Source organism: Pongo pygmaeus, chromosome 9 (genome assembly GCF_028885625.2).
Source record: "Pongo pygmaeus isolate AG05252 chromosome 9, NHGRI_mPonPyg2-v2.0_pri, whole genome shotgun sequence".
Classification (NCBI taxonomy): Eukaryota; Metazoa; Chordata; class Mammalia; order Primates; family Hominidae; genus Pongo; species Pongo pygmaeus.
Window position 1 is genome coordinate 128,216,639 of NC_072382.2, and position 20,224 is coordinate 128,236,862.

Below are 20,224 nucleotides of genomic sequence, written 5' to 3' on the forward strand. Positions count from 1 at the left end.
GAGCCCCATGATCTAAACACCTTTTATTAGGCCCTGCTTATGCTGTTGCACTGGGGATCAAGTTGCAGCACTTGGACTTCAGCGGACACATTCAAACCATAGCAGGCACCTTAATAAAGGTGGAAAAGGGATGTGGCAGCTACAGTGGGAGGGAAAAGGTGGCTCCCTTAGTGTGCTTGGGAGGAGGGTAAGAGATGGCGTTTGCAGTTCTCGTGGCCGCAGACTGAAAGGGGCCTGGTTACCTGCTAAGGAACCTTGGCTTCATGTAAGGAATGCGGAGTGATTGAAGCAAGAGGGTGGTTTGATCCGTATCATTTCTTAGGAGGATACCATGTTGGCAGTTTCGAAGAAGCGGCGTGAGTGAGGAAACACTTGTGGTGAAGAGACCAGTTAGGAAGCCTGTAACTTGGGGTGGGATCTGGAACCAGGCTGTGGCTCCGGAAGAGGAGCTGGAGGGCTGCACTCTGAAGTATTTCTGAGGGTCTAGACGATGTGACCTTCACATTGGGGCTGAGTTTTGTAAAATCTGACATCCCCTGTTTCACCTATGATGCCAGGCCTGTGGTAAGGAGCTTGCAAGCATTTGCTAGAATATGAGCAAATGGGGGTAGAACTGATAATATTTAGTAACCATGGGGGGATGAAAGAGGGAGGTGTTGGGAGACTGGGTTGATAATATGGGGGTTGGGAGTGAGGAGAGAGTCCAGCTTTGAGCATCTTCTTCCATTTGAGGAATTTAAGATCATCCAGCTAGAAAATTAGAAATACTAGTATGGAGTGTGGAAGAGAAATTAGTGCTGAAAATAAAGAGCTCGAATCATCAGTGTATGAATAGTAGTTAAACCTCTGAAAATGAGTGAACTTGTCCCATGAAAATGTGTGGCAGGGGAGAAGCGAGGTTCAAGGACAGTGCCCCTGAGAATGCCAGCATTTAAAGGGTGGACCCTCGGTGGCTCACGCCTGTAATCCCAGCACTTTGGCAGGCTGAGGTGGACGGATCGCTTGAGGTCAGGAATTTGAGACCAGCTTGGCCAACATGGTGAAACCCCATCTCTACTAAACATACAAAAATTAGCCAGGCATGGTGGTGGGTGCCTGTATCCCAGCTACTAGGGAGGCACAAGAATCACTTGAACCTACAAGGCGGAGGTTCCAGTGGGTTCGTGCCACTTCACTCCAGCCTGGGTGACAGAAGGAGACTCCCACCCAGAAAAAAAAAAAGGTGGGCCCCGGTAGCAGAGCCTACTGTCCCGGAGGCAGGAGGAAAACCTGAAGGGAATCTTGACCTTGACCTAGAAGCCGAGGAGGAGGCATGGCCAACAGCATCAAAGGCCTCTGAGCAGCGCAGTGAAGACTGACAATAGACCTTTCTTAGGTTTGGCAATTAGAAGGTCACTGGCCTCAGCAAGAGCAATTTCAGAATAAAAACAAGGGTGGAGGGATTGGCGTAGGGGTGGGGGGATAGAGGAGGAAGTGAGGGTGTAGTACAGATGAAGAAGTTTGATCACTGAGGGAACGAGGGAGATGCAGGGGTAGCTTGAGGAGGAGATAGAGCAGAGAGAGGTTTGCTGTTTTTTTTAGGAAGAGGAGACTTGAGCATGTTTATAAGTCAGAATAGAGAAGGAGAGGTGGGAGACACAGGGCAAAGAGGAGTCATTGATTGGGAACTATTCTGGGAAGGTGAGGTGGATCTGGTGTCTAGGTGGAAGGACTTGCAGGGAAGAGGGGAGGTAGGAGAGTCTAGAGGTAGACAGCAGGCAGACAGGGGCTCCAGGTTTTCCCTACAGAACTGAGGACAGTGATGGCCGGGCACGGTGGCTCATGCCTGCAATCCCAGCACTTTGGGATGCCAAGGGGGTCGATCGCTTGAGGCTAGGAGTTTGAGACCAGCCTGGGCAACATGGAGAAACCCCATCTCTACTAAAAATACAAAAATTAGCCGGGCGTGGTGACACATGCCTGTAGTCCCAGCTACTCAGGAGGCTGAGGCATGAGAATCACTTGAACCTAGGAGGCGGAGGTTGCCATAAGCTGATTGTATCACTGCACTTTAGCCTGGGCGACAGAGCAAGACTCTGTCTGGGGGAAAAAAAAAAAAAGAAGAAGAAACTGAGGACAGTAAGAGTAAGTGGTCACTTATGATCACAGAACCAGCAAGTAAACTGCGAGCTTCTGCCCCTCTGGTCTTTCCAGACCCCTTCCCCAGAACATTAAGCCATATTGCTTTTATGGGTCCAGGGGCTCTGAGGGGCTGGGCATCATACTGTGCCCCCGGGGGCATATCTAGTTCTGCCTCACTTGGTTTGGTGGGTATGTGCTGAGTACTCACTGTGCGTTAGGCTGCGAATGCTGGGGCAGCAGGAGGCATGGTTTCTGCCTCCACTGGGCCTTATTTCTTCACCTTGTCCCCCAGTTCTGCCCTTGGGCAAGTTCTGTGGCAGAACTGACCAGCTCCCTTCAGCCAGGGACATCTTGGTTCCTGGCAGAGCACCAAGAAGAGCAGATTGTCTCCTATCTGGGGGCACCTTTGCCCAGCAGGTTGGGTGAGCTGGCCTCTTGGTGAGAGGCTGGTCCCCTTGGACATGAGTGGATTTGATGCCTGCTTTCCCACCCAGGTACTCTACTGTGGTTTTTCTCCTGCCCTTTATGCTCAGAGCTAGACCAGCAATGTGGGGTAGCTGCTGGGAGAAGGCGCAGCCAGCCCTGGAAGCCCTGGAATGCCTGGGGCCACTGAGCAATCCTCACCCTCAGCCCCACAAGGGGAGGGTGTGGGCTTGTGAAATTCCTGATTGGGTATAGCAGAGCAAGCCCTAAGACTCGCCCAGTTTGCTTAGTGCAACGCTGACACTGTTTTGGAATGAAGACAAGACAATGTAGAACTTTACTGGGGAAGAGGTCGAAGAAGGGCTAATTGTCTTGTTGTTCAAAACTGGTTAGCGCTGCTCACCTCTGACGCTGCTCACCTCTGACGCCAAAGGTTTTTCCCTGGAAGGCAGCCCTGGAGGATACGTGTGTATTTGTCTTTCACAAAAGGTGAAATGAGCTCTCTGTAGTGTTTCCCACCCGGGCTGCATTTTAGAATCACAGAGGAGGTGCGGCGCTGGTTTGTTTTACTATTCACTATTCATGCCTGGACCCCACCCCTAACCAATTAAATAAACATCTTGGAGAGTGGGGCCTAGACTTTATATGTTGAAGCTCCTCAGGTCATTGCATTGTGCAGCCAATGCTGTGACCTATGAATAGAAAGGAAGATGAAACGCACCCTGGTCATGCAAGGAAGATGGAGAGAGGGAGCAGGGAGGGTGAGAGAGGCTGCAGTTCGTAAGGTCCTGAAGTGTTAGAGCTGGAGGGATCCTGGTTCGGAGCACTGCAACTCAAAAGAGTAGTTCTCGCCACGCAGCAGGCCCCATTAGGGAGCTGGTTAGAATGCAAATCCCCGCCTGCCCTGCACCCCTATCTGGCACCCTCTGAGTTATCACAGTGTGCACATCAAGGTTTGAGAAGTGTGCTTTCAGATCACCCACAGATCATCCAGACCAGTGGTTCTCAACCTTGGCTACACTTTAGAATCACCCAGCGGGCTTCAGCGAATTCCAGTGCTGGGCTAGATGAATTAACCCAGAATTTCTAGGTGTTGGAACCCAGATACTCATTTAAAAAATTTTTTTGTTAAAGTACTTCAGGTGAGTCTCTTCTTCAGCCATAATCAAGAACATCAGGCTTGACCAGTGCTTCTCAAACTCGGACGGATATATGAATCGCCAGGGTATCGTGTTTAAATGCAAATTCTGATTTTATAGGTCTGGAAGGGGGCCAAAAAATCCACTTGTCTGGGCTCTGGGATGCCCATGGGACTGATCTGGCCTTTTTTGAGCAGTGGGAATAGGCTGACTTCTCAGTTTGACAGCGAGGAAACTGCAGGTCAGAGAGGGAGGTGTGATCGTCCACGGTAACCAATCTGATACGCATTCAGTACTTTCTGATGTACTCTACTGTGTGCCAAGCAGCGTGCTACAAGTGGGACTAGAGCTGCGAACAGGACAGACCCAATTCCAACCCTCACAGAGCTTATATCCCAATTGGGGAGACAGAAAGCAAACAAGTAACTAAGCTGATGACAGATGGGAAAAGCTATGAAGGCGAGGAGGGCCATGTGTAGGGAATGACTCAGAGATTGCTGTGGGGTGAGGGGTAGGTAAGGCACGCCCCTTTCAGAAGAGCTGTCGGGGGAGTTCCTAGGACAACACCTTTAACTGGGGACTCCTGCTGATTACAAACTGATCACTTTTCTTTCCTGGACAGGACTAGGTTTCATCCCTTCTGAGGTTTGGGGATGGTGCTTCTGACTCTCCTGAGGGAGTCTGACCCTGGTCCCTGCCTGGCTGTCTCCTCTGACTCAAGACTCTGATCCTTCAGTGTTTGTGGGTTCAGAGCAGAGCCTGGCAATGAGCCCGCTGGGGAGCAGGACACTGATTCCACCATAGGACAGGGCTCAGGATCATTGGTTAATGGTTTGTAAAATGGGCCAGGCGTCATCCAGATGCTGTCCCCAGCCCCTATGAAAACATGGAAGGTTTCCACTGGTGCACAAACGCTAGTGCTTGCCTCCCTTTCCTGATCGACCGTCGGACTCACATGGGCTGTTTGTGAAAATGCCCATCCCAGGCCATACTCAGGCTGACCAAGGTGGTCTGGTCTCCAGGGGAGGGCCCTGAAATGTATTTGTAGGAAGTGGTCCAAGGGACTCTTCCGATCCAGATCATCAGGAAGCATGGCGTGGATGGAAGAAACTGGCACTTGGCATCTGGTGCCTCTGTGTGGCTGTGGAAGCCACAGAAATGTCTTCCGCAGTGACTCTGCAGCGTGGCCCTGGCTGAGCTGGTGCTTGTGAGGAAGCCTCTGCTTGTGTGCAGGGGTGAACAGCAGCTCACCCCTTCCCGTGCACAGTCCTCACCTTACTGCCTTCCCCCTTACTGAAAGTGTCTCTTGACTCCTCTTTGGCCAGCCAGACCCTCCCAGCTCCCTGTGTTCCCCATTCAAACACCTTCCCTCCCTGAGCTTACCCCATGGCTGGGTGGGGAGGCGTGAGCACTGTTTGCATTTGGTCAGGGTCTAGAAGGGATCAAGGAGGCCTCATGAGGACCATGTCATAGCCCCACCCTCACTCCCGACCCCTGGCCTGAGCAGACCTGTTTGGCAGGATTGATGATGGAGAGGCAGGCAGTGACCAGACCAAGGGACGCCTTGGATGGTGGAGAATAGGTGACCCTCTGTTGGGTAAAATAGGACTCAAGCCCTCACACAGTGAGTTGGCTTAACTTTCGTGTCAAAAGTGGGCGGGGGTAGCTGTCTGCCTTCTGGAGCTGGCCCTTCCTGGGTCAAAATGCAGAAGGGGACGGTGAGAAGAACCACACCAGAGAGGCTGGAGTAGGCCAGCCTGGCTTGGGACCGAGTCTGTGAGGGCTGGACCCTCGGTTTTCCCTTCCGTGGCAGGGCTCACCTGGATCCCTGACGCCACCCTTGGAGGAGTTAGGAGGATCCTGGATGAGAAAGCTCACCCTCAGGATGATTGCCCCAGGGAGCAGCTTCCTGCTTTCTGGAGGAAGGGAGGGACAGACAGTGGGTGTGTCCTGCTCCGGTGTCTAGGCAGGAGAGTTTGTGAAGCCGACCAGACACCTGTGACTCCTATTTCCTAGGTGGCCCGAGGCAGCCGGGATGACAGCTCTCCCCAGGAATCCTGCTGCCTGCTGAGAAACATGGTCAGCAAGTCCCGTGAGTGTCGTCCGAGGGCTCCCCCACCCTGGAGGACAGGCCTCCAGAAGCCGTCTTCAGCAGGATCCTGGGACCTCCGGGGGCTGTGGAGGGACAGACAGGGAGCCAGGGGCCCTTCTCTTCATCTTGAAGGACAGTGGGTACAATCAGGATCAAGCCCTCAGCCAGGGCCAGGAGAAGGCCAAAGACTGCTTCTGTTGAGTTAGGGGTCGGAGGGACTCAGAAGGGGGCAGGTGGGAAGGTGGACGGGGGCTGTACCTGCCTGTTTCTGCCTCTAGCTCCTCTGTGCATGTGTCCTGCAGGCTGGAAGCTCCTGGCCATGTTGGCTCTGGTGCTGGTCGTCATGGTGTGGTATTCCATCTCCCGGGAAGACAGGTACATCGAGCTGTGAGTTCACCTTCCATGTTCTTCCAGTGGTTCTTGTCAGGGACAGGGCTTAGGGATGGAGCATCATGGAGCAGGGGACCTAGTAGGGCAGGAAGGGTCCAAGAGCCAGCATATGACCTCATCCCTTCAGCTGCTGGTATGGAGTGTTTCCATGAGGGTGGATGGGGGTAGGGCCTGGGATGTCTCACTGGGCCCTCACCCAGGGAGTGCAGAGGCAGGAAGACCTGGATCCTCAAGGACTTGGGTTCCAAGTGGAACTTAACTTGAGATGATTCCTCCCTGGCACCTTGGGACCTTCCTGCCATGGGAGAAGGCTTAGGCTGCCTGGAACATGGGCCCCTGGGTCTGACTGGGGCTCCTGTCTCCTGTCCTTTTTTCTCTCCAGTTTTTATTTTCCCATCCCGGAGAAGAAGGAGCCGTGCCTCCAGGGTGAGGCAGAGAGCAAGGCCTCTAAGCTCTTTGGCAAGTAAGTACTCAAGGATGAGGAGGGTAGAGCAGGGCATGGAGCGAGCTGGGATTGAGGGGTTCACAGTGTGGGGAGTAGATGGAAAGAGCAGCTGTGTTGGTGGACATGGGTTAGGTGAAGCCAGGGAGCGAAGCAAAGGCCTTATGATATTAGTCACGGGCCTGACCCTGCTTCTGGCATCAAGATTAGTTCTGTTCTCATCCCCACCCGGCTGTCACCTCTGTGCAGCTACTCCCGGGATCAGCCCATCTTCCTGCGGCTTGAGGATTATTTCTGGGTCAAGACGCCATCTGCTTACGAGCTGCCCTATGGGACCAAGGGGAGTGGTAAGTTCCTACCCGGCTCTGTGGGAACCACGGGCTCACCCTGACCACGTTGCTTCCTATTCTCTGCCGTCCACGGCCCCAGTGCCCAAGTTCTGAGCCTGGCTCGGGTACCAGGGTCGGGGGAAGAAGAAGGCAGCCTGTGCTCTGAGGAGCAGTGGAGGGAGGGCAGGCAGCCTTCAGAATGCTAGCTATGGCATCAGTCCCTCCGCCTGGTTCTTTTTGTAGAGGATCTGCTCCTCCGGGTGCTAGCCATCACCAGCTCCTCCATCCCCAAGAACATCCAGAGGTAAGGCGGCACTCCGACTGCAGTCTGGGCACCTTCTCCTATTTCCTGCCCCCTGCCCACCTCCCCCAGCATGAAACAGTCATGGCCTGGCACCATCCCAGCCAATTCCCATGGTAGCCTAGCCTGGGCATCTGGGTGCAGAGTGGGCAGAGGCTGCTCGAGGGTATTGCAACAGTGGGGCAGGGGTTTCTCATTGATACACCCCCCCGCCTTCCCTCCACTCCTCTGCCCTCTTCTGTGCTCTGCGCAGTCTCCTCCTCTTTTAAAGCCTAGGGCTGTAAAGTCAGCATGACCCTAAGCAGGACCACGGGGTGATGCCTGCTTCACGGGGACCAGGGGCTGAGAGGGCCTAGGAAGTGGTCCTGAGACAGGCCCAGGCAGATCCAGGGCAGCGAGTGTGGGGTAGAGTGTGGGGTGACATAGAAAGACCACTCCTCTTTCTATGGCAGCCTCAGGTGCCGCCGCTGTGTGGTCGTGGGGAACGGGCACCGGCTGCGGAACAGCTCGCTGGGAGATGCCATCAACAAGTACGATGTGGTCATCAGGTGTGTGTGACTGTCTCTTCCTACTGTTGTTTGGGAACTGGATGTCTGAGCCAGGGACCGTAGACAGGCCCAGGAGGCCTCTAGTGATGGGAATCCTCCTCCCATCCCCCAGATTGAACAATGCCCCAGTGGCTGGCTATGAGGGTGACGTGGGCTCCAAGACCACCATGCGTCTCTTCTACCCTGAATCTGCCCACTTCGACCCCAAAGTAGAAAACAACCCAGACACACTCCTCGTCCTGGTAGCTTTCAAGGCAATGGACTTCCACTGGATTGAGACCATCCTGAGTGATAAGAAGCGGGTAAGTTGGGGGACAGACTAGGGGCTGAGGCCTGGTGGTGGGGACGCTGCCCGAGTCAGGACCTCACGCTCCTTGATGTCTGCCTGGCAGTCCTAAAGAGCCTGTGTGGGGACAGCATGAACTGGGCTCCTGGCAGTCAGCGCCTTAGGCTGCCCTCCAAGGGTGGTGCTCCGATAAGCTGCCCCAGCAACTGGGTATAAAAGCCTGCAGGTTTCAGGTGGCAGCAGCCACAGGCACCCACGCTCCAGGCGTGTCTGCGACAGGAAAGCTTTCCCAGTAGGTGTTTGCCTGTGAGGAACTCAGGAGCTAAGGAACCCTCCAGCAGCCATCTCCAGGCTGAGGGCAGGTTAGAGCAATGAGGCCTGTGTCCTAACAGATGGTCCCCAGAAAGAGTTCACTGCATCACTTTGCCATCCGGTCACAGGCTGAACTGTCCCATCTGGCATTTTTGTCAAGTGTTTAGACAGCCTAAAACTTTCGTCCCTTCTACCTGTGTGGATGTTCTTGGAAGTGGTCCATGGTTTAGACCCTCCGCTCTATACACCTGGTCGTCTGGCCTCCCGAGGGGGGTGCCTTTCCTCCTCTCTTTCCCTGGTCCTCTCCTGGTCTCCCATCTCTGGCACAGACTTCACCTCCCTTTCCTCTCACCTTGTGCTCCTGAAGGCCTCTGCCATCACTTGGACCCCCTCGCCTGGCTGAGGACCACTGGGTTGGATTTGAGAAACAGGGCTTCACCTGCTTCTGTCTCTCTCTTCTGACCCCATCCTCCTAGGTGCGAAAGGGTTTCTGGAAACAGCCTCCCCTCATCTGGGATGTCAACCCTAAACAGATTCGGATTCTCAACCCCTTCTTCATGGAGATTGCGGCTGACAAACTGCTGAGCCTGCCAATGCAACAGCCACGGAAGATTAAGCAGGTGATGGTGGGAAGTCAGGCCTGAGGGCTAGGATCCTGGGTGGGAAGTAGGAGGGATCTTCCTATGGGCTTAGGAAGCCGTGGAAGGATCCCATAACAGAGGCAGCGGTTTGCATTTTCCCTCCAGGAACACACCTGTCATTAAAGTTGCTGCTGCAAAGGGAAGTGCACACTTTAGAGAACCAAGGGGCATTTACTAAGTGGGGAGGGATGGGGACGGCCTGGATCAGGTTTAGGGGCTGGTGTGAGAGGATGGTTTTGGCAGGCGCTGGTCAGAATTTGTCAACTGGGGAGCTGCTGGAACAGTCAGTGGTCTGATCTGTGGAACAACTTGAGCCATGCAGAGTTACTGTTAGATACTTCATCTGTGATCTTATCTTGAAACACTGGTCTGAACGAGTTATAAGAGTTGGAGCTAAACAGTTTGTCTTGCGTGTCATGATTTGGTATGGTGTGTCAATTCAGGGAGTCAATGTAGTTTTGCAAGTTATGGGTTTTTGTTTTGTTTTAAAGATAGGGTCTCACTCTGTCACCCAGGATGGGGTGCAGTGGTGCAATCATAGCCCACTGTAACCTCAAACTTCCAGGCTCAGGTGATCCTTCTACCTCAGCTTCCTGAGTAGCTGTGAGACTACAGGTATGCACCATCACGCCTGGCTAATTTTTAAATTTTTTTGTAGAGATGGGGGTCTCACTGTGTTGCCCAGGCTGGTCCTGAACTCCTGGCCTCAAGTGATCCTCATGTCTCAGCCTCCCAAAATGCTGGGATTACAGGTGTAAGGCACTGTGTCTGACCACAAGTTATGTGTTATGTGTTTCTTCTTTTTAACCTGATGTCCTTGAGCCATAGCAAGTTATGGTTTTGAGTGCAGTGCCCTGGTAGTCTTCACCTGGTGGGCTTTAACCCACTTTGTAGCTTCCCAAGTACTTCCACCCATATCTTGGAGCCCCTCGGGGAGGCCGTGTGGGATGGTGAGAGAGAGGCACCAGCAGACACAGGTATGGCGCTTGGCTGTGCTGTGTACTGTCTGGGGCTTGGCAGGTCACCTGCTCAGATCCTTGTTTTTCTTGCCTGTATGGTGGGATAATATCCATAATGACCTTTTAAGGCCGTTGTAGGATTTCGAAAAATAATAATGATGTAAAATACCTATTCTGGAGACCGGTACACAGGGCCTGCTCTTTAAATATTTGCCAGATTTTGAAGAAATGATTTTATTGTTTACTGAACATTTCCTGTTATTCCATGTTCTGTGTTGAATGGCTGCTTTTGTGACTGCTCAATGCCAGGCCCCGAGTCTTCTTGCTTGGCGAGGAAATTGTGCTCTTTGCTCTAAGGGACCTCAGTCTAGCAGAGTAAGAATGCAGGTTACACTGTGGGGTGATAAAATTCCACAATGGAGAGTTGTTCCCAATGCCGTGGAATCTCAGAGGAGAGGCAGACATGTGCTGAGAGATGTCTGGGAGGCTCCCCAGAGGAGGTGGTGCTGGAGCCGGGCCTGGAAGGATCAGGCAGAGAGCTGGGGAAAGGCATTCCATTTGGCCAGAGCAGGCGGCTCCTCCAGCACTGAACTATTTCCAGTACAAGTGGCGTTGAAGGGCAACAAGGAGTTTCATGCCATTCATAGGATTACAGATGGAGAGGAGGCTGGAGAGGTAGATGAGAGAGGGCGAGGACCTGAACCCAGTTCCTGGTGGTGGGAAGGGAAAAGGAGAAGATGGGCTCAACATTGTATTGGTTGTTTTTTTTTGAGATGGAGTCTCGCTTTGTCTCCCAGGCTGGAGTGCAGTGGGGTGATCTTGGCTCACTGCAACCTCTGCCTCCCAGGTTCAAGCGATTCTCCTGCCTCAGCCTCCCAAGTAGCTGGGATTACAGGCATGTACCACCACACCTGGCTAATTTTTGTATTTTTACAAAAATACAAAACACAGGAGTGTTGGTCTCAAACTCCTGACCTTAGGTGATCTACCCGCCTCGGCCTCCCAAAGTGCTGGGATTACAGGTGTGAGCCACTGCGCCTGGCCTGTATTAGCTTTCTGTTGCTCCCTAACTAATACCACAAGTTTAGCAGGCTACAACAATACCTATGTACTGGCTCATGGTCCTGTAGATCAGAACAGCAGGGTGTGGCTGGTTCTCTGTTTAGGGTGTCACAAGGCTGGGCTCGGTGTGTCAACCAGACAGTTCTCATCTGGAACCTTGGGGGAAAATTTTGCTTCCAGGCTCATTCTTGTGGTTGAAATAATTCGGTTCCTGCGATTGTAGAACCGAGGTCCCCATTTCCTTGCTGGCTGTCAGCTGGAGGCTGGGGGCCACGCTCAGCTCTTGGAGGTGGCCCACATAGTTCTTGCCATACAGCCTCCATCTTCAAGCCAGCGACGGCACAATAGATCCTTTCTGTGCTTCAAATCTCTGACCTCCGTTTCTGATCTTGACACCCGGATTTAAAGGTTCAGGTAATTAGGTCAGGCTCAGCAGGACAAGCCTCTCCTTTTGTGTTCAACTGTGCCATATAAAGTAACGTCACGTAATCGCATCATATTCACGGGCTCCCCACACGCGCAAGGGAGGAGATTACATGAGGGTTAGGGTCACTGGGGTTCTCTTAAGATTCTGCCTTACATATTTTACAGGTGGAATTGAGAGATTTCTGACCAATTCTGGGTTTCTAGCTTGGACAGCCAGTGGCGGGGGGGGGGGGGGCGGCGGTAACATATTTAACTAGTAGAGAGAGCGCAAGGAAGAGGAGAAATTTGGTGAGTGTAAGGAGACTGTGTCCAGGCAGAGCTGGCTAGAAGGCCATAGAAGTGTGGCTCAGCCCAACTGGATGAGATAACACACTGGTGGTGAAAGCAACAAGGGTGGAAAAAGAAGGCCCAGCCAGGGAGTGGAAGATGAGAAGACAGGAGAGCTCAGAGAGGGAGAAAGCTGGCACGTCGACAGGCCTGATGAGGTCCAAGAATGGCTCTCAAATGGGTATGGACAGCTGAAATTGTGTGCAAAGCAGGTCGCTGAAGCTGAGGAAGGCAAGGCTGGAGAAGTGAGAATATCAGGCTGCCCATCACTGTGGATGAATTAGGCATGAGCAAGTGAGGTCCTCAGAGCAGCCAGTAAGGTGAATGGAAAAGGTACTGCTGTCGTGCTTTAAAGAAGGAGAGGCCAGGCACCGTGGCTCATGCCTGTAATCCCAGCGCTTTGGGAGGCAGAGGTGGGTGGATCGCTTGAGCCCAGGAGTTCGAGATCAGCCTGGGCAATGTGGTGAAACCCCATCTCTATAAAAAAATAGAGTGCCACCCCCATAAAGGGTCGCACAGTTAGTGCATGTCAGAGCACCCAGGTCTTCTGAATGAGGTCAGGTTCTCCAAGGAGGAGGGCAGAACACTTCCTTTCCTTTGAATGAGTTGCTTAACGCTTTTGTAAGCCTTGGTTTTCTCATCTGTAAAATGGGGCTAATAATAATAGCTACCTCCAGATGTTTTTGTGAGACTAGATGAGGTAATGTTTTATAGTAGGTAGGTAAAATACTTAAACATAGTGTCTGGCACATAGTGTTTAAAAAGTAACTGATATGATGATGATTGTCATTCTGATTGTTAGTCTCATCTCTAGAGGCCCCAGGCCTCCACCAGATGTATGGAGCTGTACCATCCAGAATGGTAGCCACTAGGCACATGTGGCTATTTATTTATTTATATTTGTTTATTTTTAGAGATGGGGGGGTCTCACTGTGTTGTCCAGGCTGGAGTGCAGCGGCTCTTCACAGGTGCATTCTTAGTGCACGACAGCCCAGGAGTCCTGGGCTCAAGCAGTCCTCCGACCTCAGCCTCCTGAGTTGCTGGAACTATAGGCATATGCACTACTGCACCCAGCATATGTGGCGATTTAAATTTACAATTTAATTAATTAAAATGTAATAAAATAAATTCAGTTCCTCAGCTGCACTGGCCCCATTTGCGTGCTCGTTAGCTCGTGGCTTGTCTTGTTGGACAGCGCAGATGGAGAACGTTTCCGTGACTGCAGAAAGTTCCACTGCAGAGCGCTGGCAGAGATGATGGTGGGAGGAGCAGGGCTCCCACTAACACCCTCCTGCCTCTGTTCCTCAGAAGCCCACCACAGGCCTGTTGGCCATCACACTGGCCCTCCACCTCTGTGACTTGGTGCACATTGCCGGCTTTGGCTACCCAGATGCCTACAACAAGAAGCAGACCATTCACTACTATGAGCAGATCACACTCAAGTCCATGGCGGTAAGTGCCTGGCTGGTGAGCACGGTGGGGCAGGGGGTGGACGGGCAGACAGTCAGAGGGGCACTGGGTGAGTGGGAGCAGTGCTGAGACCCAGAGGTGGCTCCTGGAGTCAGAACTGGAACCGAGGCATCTGGACTCCCTGGCCAGCATCCTCCATGTTCAGCCACGTGGGCTTTGTCTTCCTTCCAAGAGCCAGCCTGGGGAAGGGAAATCCCAAGAAGTGTGGGGCCATGGGGAGGGGCAGGGAGACTTTCCTGGGGACAGAGAGGTCCCTGGGAGTCCCTCAGTTTATTTCCTTGGCTGTCTCCACAGGGGTCAGGCCATAACGTCTCCCAAGAGGCCCTGGCCATTAAGCGGATGCTGGAGATGGGAGCTGTCAAGAACCTCACGTCCTTCTGACCTGGGCAAGAGCTGTAGCCTGTCGGTTGCCTACTCTGCTGTCTGGGTGACCCCCGTCCGTGGCTGTGGGGGTGCCTGGTGCCAGTATGACCCACCTGGATTCACCCCCTGTTGGGGAGGGAGTTCTGGGCCTGGCCAGGTCTGAGATGAGGCCATGTCCCTGGCTGCCCTTATGGAGCCAAGATCCAGTCAGGGTGGGGGCGCCGGAGCTGTGGGAGCCCGGCCAGGGCAGGGGGCTCGTTGCTGTGGCACCCCCTCTCTGCCAGCACCAAGAGATTATTTAATGGGCTATTTAATTAAGGGGTAGGAAGGTGCTGTGGGCTGGTCCCACACATCCAGGAAAGAGGCCAGTAGAGTATTCTGCCCACTTTTTAGAAAAACCTACAGTGATGGCCCCACCAAGGCCTAGACACGGCACTGGCCTCCCAGGAGGGCAGGGGCATTGGGAATGGGTGGGTGCCCTCCAGAGAGGGGCTGCTACCTCCCAGCAGGCATGGGAAGAGCACTGGTGTGGGGGTTCCACCGAGAAGGGGACCTCATCTAGAAAAGAGGTTACAAACCTACCATTAAACTATTTTTCCTAAAACGGAAGCAGTTGTGATGTCCTGTGTCCTTTCAGGTGGGGGAAGCCATGGGACGGGGTGTGGCAGTGGGCAGGCTTGTTAGACCAGAGCGGGGCATGATCACTCAGGAAATAATTACTTATTGAGTCCAGTGTTGGGTGCCCGGTCATGCATTATTGCCCTGGCACAGCAGGAGAGTGAGTGGTGCTCACAGCAGCCCTGTCTGCAGACACCCAGCCTGGCACCCGGCATCCTGGGTTACTGCCCAGAGGAGGGAGGGGCTGGAGGATGCCAGATGAGAGTGCCAGAGTCCTCTCCCACCTTCCTTCCTCTCTCCCCCACCATTCTTCAGTTACCCAAATCTCATGCTTCGGAGGTATGTGTTTTAAGGACAGGGGTGGGGTCAGACAAAGAAAGCCAAGTTTCCCTTCTCAGATTAAGTGGGAACCAGAAAATGGAGTTTATGGAAGGTCTTCCAGCAGCCCAGGCTGCCAGGATGGGGTGGGCAGGCCTGGAGGGCAGCGTTGAAGGGATTTGGCAAGGCCTATCAGCCAGTTGCCGGGCCAGGGGATGAAACAGTTTCTTTCCTAGGTCTTTAGAATCATAACAATCCTGCCGTTTGCCTGTCTCTCCCGCCTTCGTTCTCCATCTTCCCAGATCCTGCTTAGCTGCCAACTGGGCTTCCTGCCACCCCACAGCTGTTCCTTTACATCTGGAGCCAGTAGGGAGAGTTGGAACTCCCCGCTTGGGGAATGGAACTGGCAGCTGTATTCCTGGCTTTCTCGGAAAGAGTTGCAGCCTTGAGGTTTTGAGACAAGCCAGGCTGGGACAGGACAGATAAAGAGGGGCAGCAGTTTGGGAGGAACAGAGGAAGATGACATGGTTCTCCACAGAGTGTTGGAATGGCCTTGCAGACACCCACCTCATCCCCCAGAATGGCCCCAAGGACCCTCCCAGGGAACAGAAGGCCTGCTCTCTCAGCAGCCTGGCTGCTTTGCTAGGGGAGAGGGGGGTTCTGAGAGCGAGTAGAGCCCCCGCATCTGCAGCCCCAAGCCCGCTTCCCTCCACAGGGGCAAACTTTGTCTTGAAGGCTATGTCCTGGGGAGGGAGCTTGCAGACAGCAGGGGTTGTGAGTGTTTGGGGATCTCAACTCTGCTCACCCCATGCGTCCCCAGCTGCCGCTCATGCGGAGATGCAAGGGAGTGTCCGTTTTCCCATCCGGAGCCATTGAGAATGGCTGTCTGCATACATGATCCAGCTGGTCTGGGCTGAGGCCACTGCCTGTTACTGAACGTGCCTAAACTCAAGCCAGAATCCAGCACACAGGGGTGGGTCAGACCCCTCTAAACTCCACACACGCACACATGTAGACATGGGAGCATTTTACATTCTTGGTGGGTTGTTTGTGATTCTGTGTGCAGACAGTCCTTCCTGCTCACATACTGAGAAGACTGTGAATGTGGGGTGTGTGTATACCCAAATGGGCCATTGTTTGCTTGGGGGGTGGGGATAGCTTTCTCCAGGGTGCCCAACATCCTACGCAGATTGAGGCAATACTGGCCAAGGGTCGGAGCTGAGAATGGAGCTTTGATGTGGGGCTGTTGGATGGGGCTCTTTGGTTTTCTGGGAAAGGGACTTTCAGTCTTCAATTAGCCCAACCAACGAGAATGAACTGCCTGCCAGCCTGCCTGGGACTGATTAAACCATGCCCTGGAAATGAGGAAGGGAAAGAGCACAGTAGAGCACGTGCTTGAGGGCAAGTCAGGAGATCTGGGTTCTCCACCAGCCTCTGTCGCCTTATTCTGTAAGAACGTGGGCCAGTCATTTCTCTGCAACAAAAGGGTGGGTCCAGCTAAGGAGAACCGCTTATCTCAGAATTACCTAGGGAGACTTGGGAATAGAGATTCCTGGGTCTCACCCAGGCTACTGGGGACAGCAGGATCATCGCACGGCCCTCTTGACTCTACGGTCTGCGTGCAAAGCCTGCGCTAAGCCCCGGTGTCCTTGAGCGGCGTTAATTAGGCGCAAGCGTAGTTTCCTCCCCGGAGGGCAGGGCAGGGGAGGGAGGAGCTACCGATGTAGATCGCCCCGCCCTGGCGGCAGGGCCGTGCAAGCGTTGTCCGCACGGGCGCCGCGCCGACCCTCGCGGCCGTGGGAACCCGCCTGGAATCTCGCAGGGCCTGCCGCGCTTCGTCCAGGTTGCCGGCCTCCTCCCCGCGCTTTTCGGGATGCTGGCCCCGGCGCCCCGCCTCAGGCGAGGCCGGCCCCTCCCTGGCAAGCGGCTCAAGGCTTGGCGGCGGCTCAGGGGAGGCTGGGCGGACTAGGGGGCCGCGCCCCTCCGAACTCTCGCTGGGCCTGTGTCATGCCACCTGCTTTGGGTTCATCGCAGAGGCCGGGGTGAAACCGCCTTAGGCTGCGAGGGAGTGGAAGAGCTTTGCCCCATCGAATTTAGATTCTGGAAGTCCACAGAGGGGAAACTGAGGCCCGGAGGGGAGAAGGGACTCCCCGCTTCATCACCTTGCTGGGCAGGATAAGAGTCAAGGTCTCTAGCGCAGGAACACATTTAAATGTTACTCTATGTTCACATCACATGGTGTGCCTTAATTTTGGACGCTAAAGATTTTATTTACATTTTCCAAGGGCATAAATGCATTCCGTTGCTTTCCTCCAGAGGCTGCCTAGCCTACGAGGAGTTTGAGCTCGGAAGCAGGTTTTTGTGGGAGACAGTAAGGTGCGATGCACACCAAATAGGGACGGTTGGACCGTGAGTTCAACTCCCTGCTTTGTCGTTTAGCCGAGTAAACCTCTGCTTCTCCATCTGCAAAACAGTGATTATGCATGTGTCTCTCACAATGTTTTAAGGACCTAATGGGAATATGATCATAAAAACATTTTGTAGACTGTAAAGTATGATATCAATATTAATTGGAAAGCTGCCTTGCATCATGGAAAATGCCAGAGGGTATGAAACAGGTTAGGTACATTTGTAGGGCCAAATACTTGGCCAGGTAGTGAGTAACACGGCTGGTTACAGAAAAGTCTTTGTCTTCAAATCACCCACAAGCTAGGCAGGGGAAGGTAAGACATCAACGAAATGACTGCAACACAGGCTTTGCATAATCAAACCATGAATAGTGTTTAAACTGCTTTCTATTGGTGGTTTTCTTTTTCTTTCTTTCTTTTTTTTTTTGAGACAGAGTTTCACTCTTGTCACCCAGGCAAGAGTACAATGGCATGATCTCAGCTCATTGCAACCTCCGCCCCCCAGGTTCAATGGATTCTCCTGCCTCAGCCTCCCGAGTAGCTGGGATTACAGGCACCTGCCACCACGCCCAGCTAATTTTTGTATTTTTAGTAGAGACAGGGTTTCATCATGTTGACCAGGCCGGTCTCAAAACTCCTGACTTCAGGTGATCCACGTGCCTCGGCCTCCCAAAGTGTTGGGATTACGGGCGTGAGCTGCCACGCTCGGCTATAGGCGGTTTTCATGTTGAAGTCGGACACCTTTAGGGATTCTTGGGGAAAGATTTCTTGGGAGACATTATCCATTTCAATGGTACCTAGCATGCCACAGTAGATTCCTAAACAAAGATTGAGAAGTATAACCTGAGTTTGTCAGCTCTATTCTAATCTCTCCAACCTTTTTGAAGTCTTCATTATAGCTTCGGAAAACTATTTGTTAGTTTCCAACATTCCCATGATTCTGTACCAGACGTGGTTCCAAGAAATCAGACCTTTCTGACTTAAAAGTTTAAGGAGGGGTATGCGCGTGGTGTGCGTGTGGGTGTGTGTCTGTCTGTAGTTATAGCTGGTTTTCCTGTCCAGTTCAATCTCATTGAGTTTATCTCTCTTGTTAGAGATTTTTGGGATCCTGCACCCAATAAATAAGAAGAGATGAACCTTGAGTCTCATTACATGACAGATTTTTGAGAAGCTCAAATGTACGGGAAGGCTCCACTTCTTCACGTAAAAGGACTGCAGATGGTGTGAAGCAGGTGGGAGAGACCCCAGTGCTAAGAGGGTTATTATAACAGGGCTTGGCAAGAATTTTTTAGGGAAAAATGAACTTTGGGAGGCAGGTGCTGTTTTTTGCCCCATTTTGGGTTCCCAGGGAAAGGTAACAATTTAAACACCCACCCCCTGAACAGAGACATAGCTTCCTCTCAAGAGCTTTGGAAGGCTGGGAGGGTGGTGTTGGGTGGAGAGAATGAGAGCAGGCTCAGATGTTGAAACAACCCTAGGGGATCGGAGTTGGAATTGCTGAACTGAGCTAGTCCAGAGCCATCTATCATTCTGAGTCTTCCCAAAACACTATTTACACACATCACCAACTTTCACACTTAAGGAGTGTCTCCCCCTGTTTCTCTTCTTACTAAGCATGAAGCTGGTGGAGTCTGGTTGGAGATACCCTTTAGGTCTGTGCTTTTTTTCTCAGTGAATTTATGTTGCACTGATGGAGCCCTTGCATGGCGGGAGAGCTAGAGAAACTTTTAATTTCTATTAAAAGTCAAATAGGAAGCTCTTATCTGAAAATTCTGCTTAAATCCTTGTCTATATCACTTTATCTCTACTTGCCTTCTTCTTTCAGTATTTCTCTGAAGTGCAATGCCCATTAATGTCACAAATGTACTTCCTAGTCCTTGGGCAGCAGAGCCTGGCCCTTTAATTTCCTTGCAAAGGTGGTGAAAGTGGTAACTTGAACTTAGTCCACCTGGACTTTGTCTCATAGAAAGTGATCTTCAGGCTGGGGGCAGTGGCTCACGTCTGTAATCCCAGCACTTTGGGAGGCCAAGGTGAGTGGATCACCTGAGGTCAGGAGTTCGAGACCAGCCCGGCCAGCATGGTGAAACCCCCGTCTCTACTAAAAATACAAAAAGATTAACTGGCCATGGTGGTGAGCACCTGTAATCCCAGCTACTCAGGAGGCTGAGACAGGAGAATCGTTTGAACCCGGGAGGTGGAGGTTGCAGTGAGACGAGATTGTGCCATTGCACTCCAGCCTGAGCAATAGGGTGAGACTCTGTCTTAAAAAAAAAAAAAAAGAAAATGATCTTCAGAGGGATGAATCCCTTCCTATATTCAGCTTCTATCCAGAATAGTACTTTTTCTCCTGCATAATTGGGAATAGATTTCAGATAAGCTCCATTTAATTAAACTCCAGTTATTTCCAGGAACATCTGGACTCCCTGAGACCTCACTAACCTTCTTTTTGAGCATTAATAGTTTAGATTCACCATAAAGAAGACAGTTACAAAGAACCATTTTTTGAATGTTTTCAGCATTCCAAGATATTGCCAAGGGCCGTAAGGTTAAGGAACAGCGGAAAGAAATGCTATTTCTTGTCTGGTATTCTCCAGTCAGGGAACTCAAGGAAGCTCTCTACTCAGGGGTGGAGGCTGTCTCAGCCCCGTGGGTGGGCTGAGTGGACTGTTTCCGAGAAAAGCACTGGGAACATGGAGTGGCAGGCAGATATTGGCAGAGGCGTAAATATAACCAGGGATGTAGATGGTAGATGACAATTTGATGACGTATCTTGTGAATGGTGTATATTCACAGAAGGCCTTTTAAAGATGGAGGCTGTGGGAGTAGGAAGACTTATAGGGCTTGTAGTAATGAAAGCTTTCAGTGTATGTCAAAGAACTTGCTGTTAGCGAGGATGGGAGGAGTGCTAAGGAAGAATGGCGGTTAGAGAGGGAAAGAATTAATGGTTTTGCAGCAAACATGGACTTGGCCAGGAAAACAATTCCTTATTTCTAGAAAGAAGAGGAGCTTTTAAATTTTTTAAAATTTTTCTCAGTTTATGACCTGGTTAGGAACACTGAAACATAAGGAGTTGGGGAAAGGATGGTTGGAGGCTCGCTGGAAATGAGAGGCGGCTATCAGTGAATGAGCTCTTTATCAGTGACTCCCAGAGACTGCTGCTAATTTTGATTTGAAAGCTGCAAATTGCTGGTATGTGGTTACAGTTCCTAAGAACAACTTAGATAAGAGGTTTTCAAAAGACGTTTTGAA

The 20,224-nt window shown here is 52.1% G+C and overlaps 1 protein-coding gene across 9 annotated transcripts in view; it reads left to right on the forward strand.

The window, feature by feature from the left end:
• ST3GAL4 (ST3 beta-galactoside alpha-2,3-sialyltransferase 4) overlaps positions 1-14,240 on the forward strand; it is a 63,678-nt gene extending 49,438 nt beyond the window's left edge. For 3 of the 9 annotated variants that reach the window (XM_054437757.2, XM_054437758.2, XM_054437763.2), the window contains exons 2-11: positions 5,700-5,775; positions 6,078-6,162; positions 6,548-6,628; positions 6,857-6,954; positions 7,180-7,240; positions 7,690-7,785; positions 7,898-8,087; positions 8,860-9,003; positions 13,107-13,250; positions 13,563-14,240. In XM_054437757.2, coding sequence (XP_054293732.1) covers positions 5,760-5,775; positions 6,078-6,162; positions 6,548-6,628; positions 6,857-6,954; positions 7,180-7,240; positions 7,690-7,785; positions 7,898-8,087; positions 8,860-9,003; positions 13,107-13,250; positions 13,563-13,649 — 1,002 coding nt within the window. In that variant the 5' untranslated portion in view covers positions 5,700-5,759 and the 3' untranslated portion in view covers positions 13,650-14,240. Of the gene's footprint in view, positions 1-5,699; positions 5,776-5,952; positions 5,972-6,053; positions 6,163-6,547; positions 6,629-6,856; positions 6,955-7,179; positions 7,241-7,689; positions 7,786-7,897; positions 8,088-8,859; positions 9,004-13,106; positions 13,251-13,562 lie in introns of those variants that run through there. The other 6 variants (XM_054437753.2, XM_054437754.2, XM_054437759.2 and 3 more) reach the window with 4 other exon arrangements.
• Positions 14,241-20,224: the final 5,984 nt, after the last annotated feature.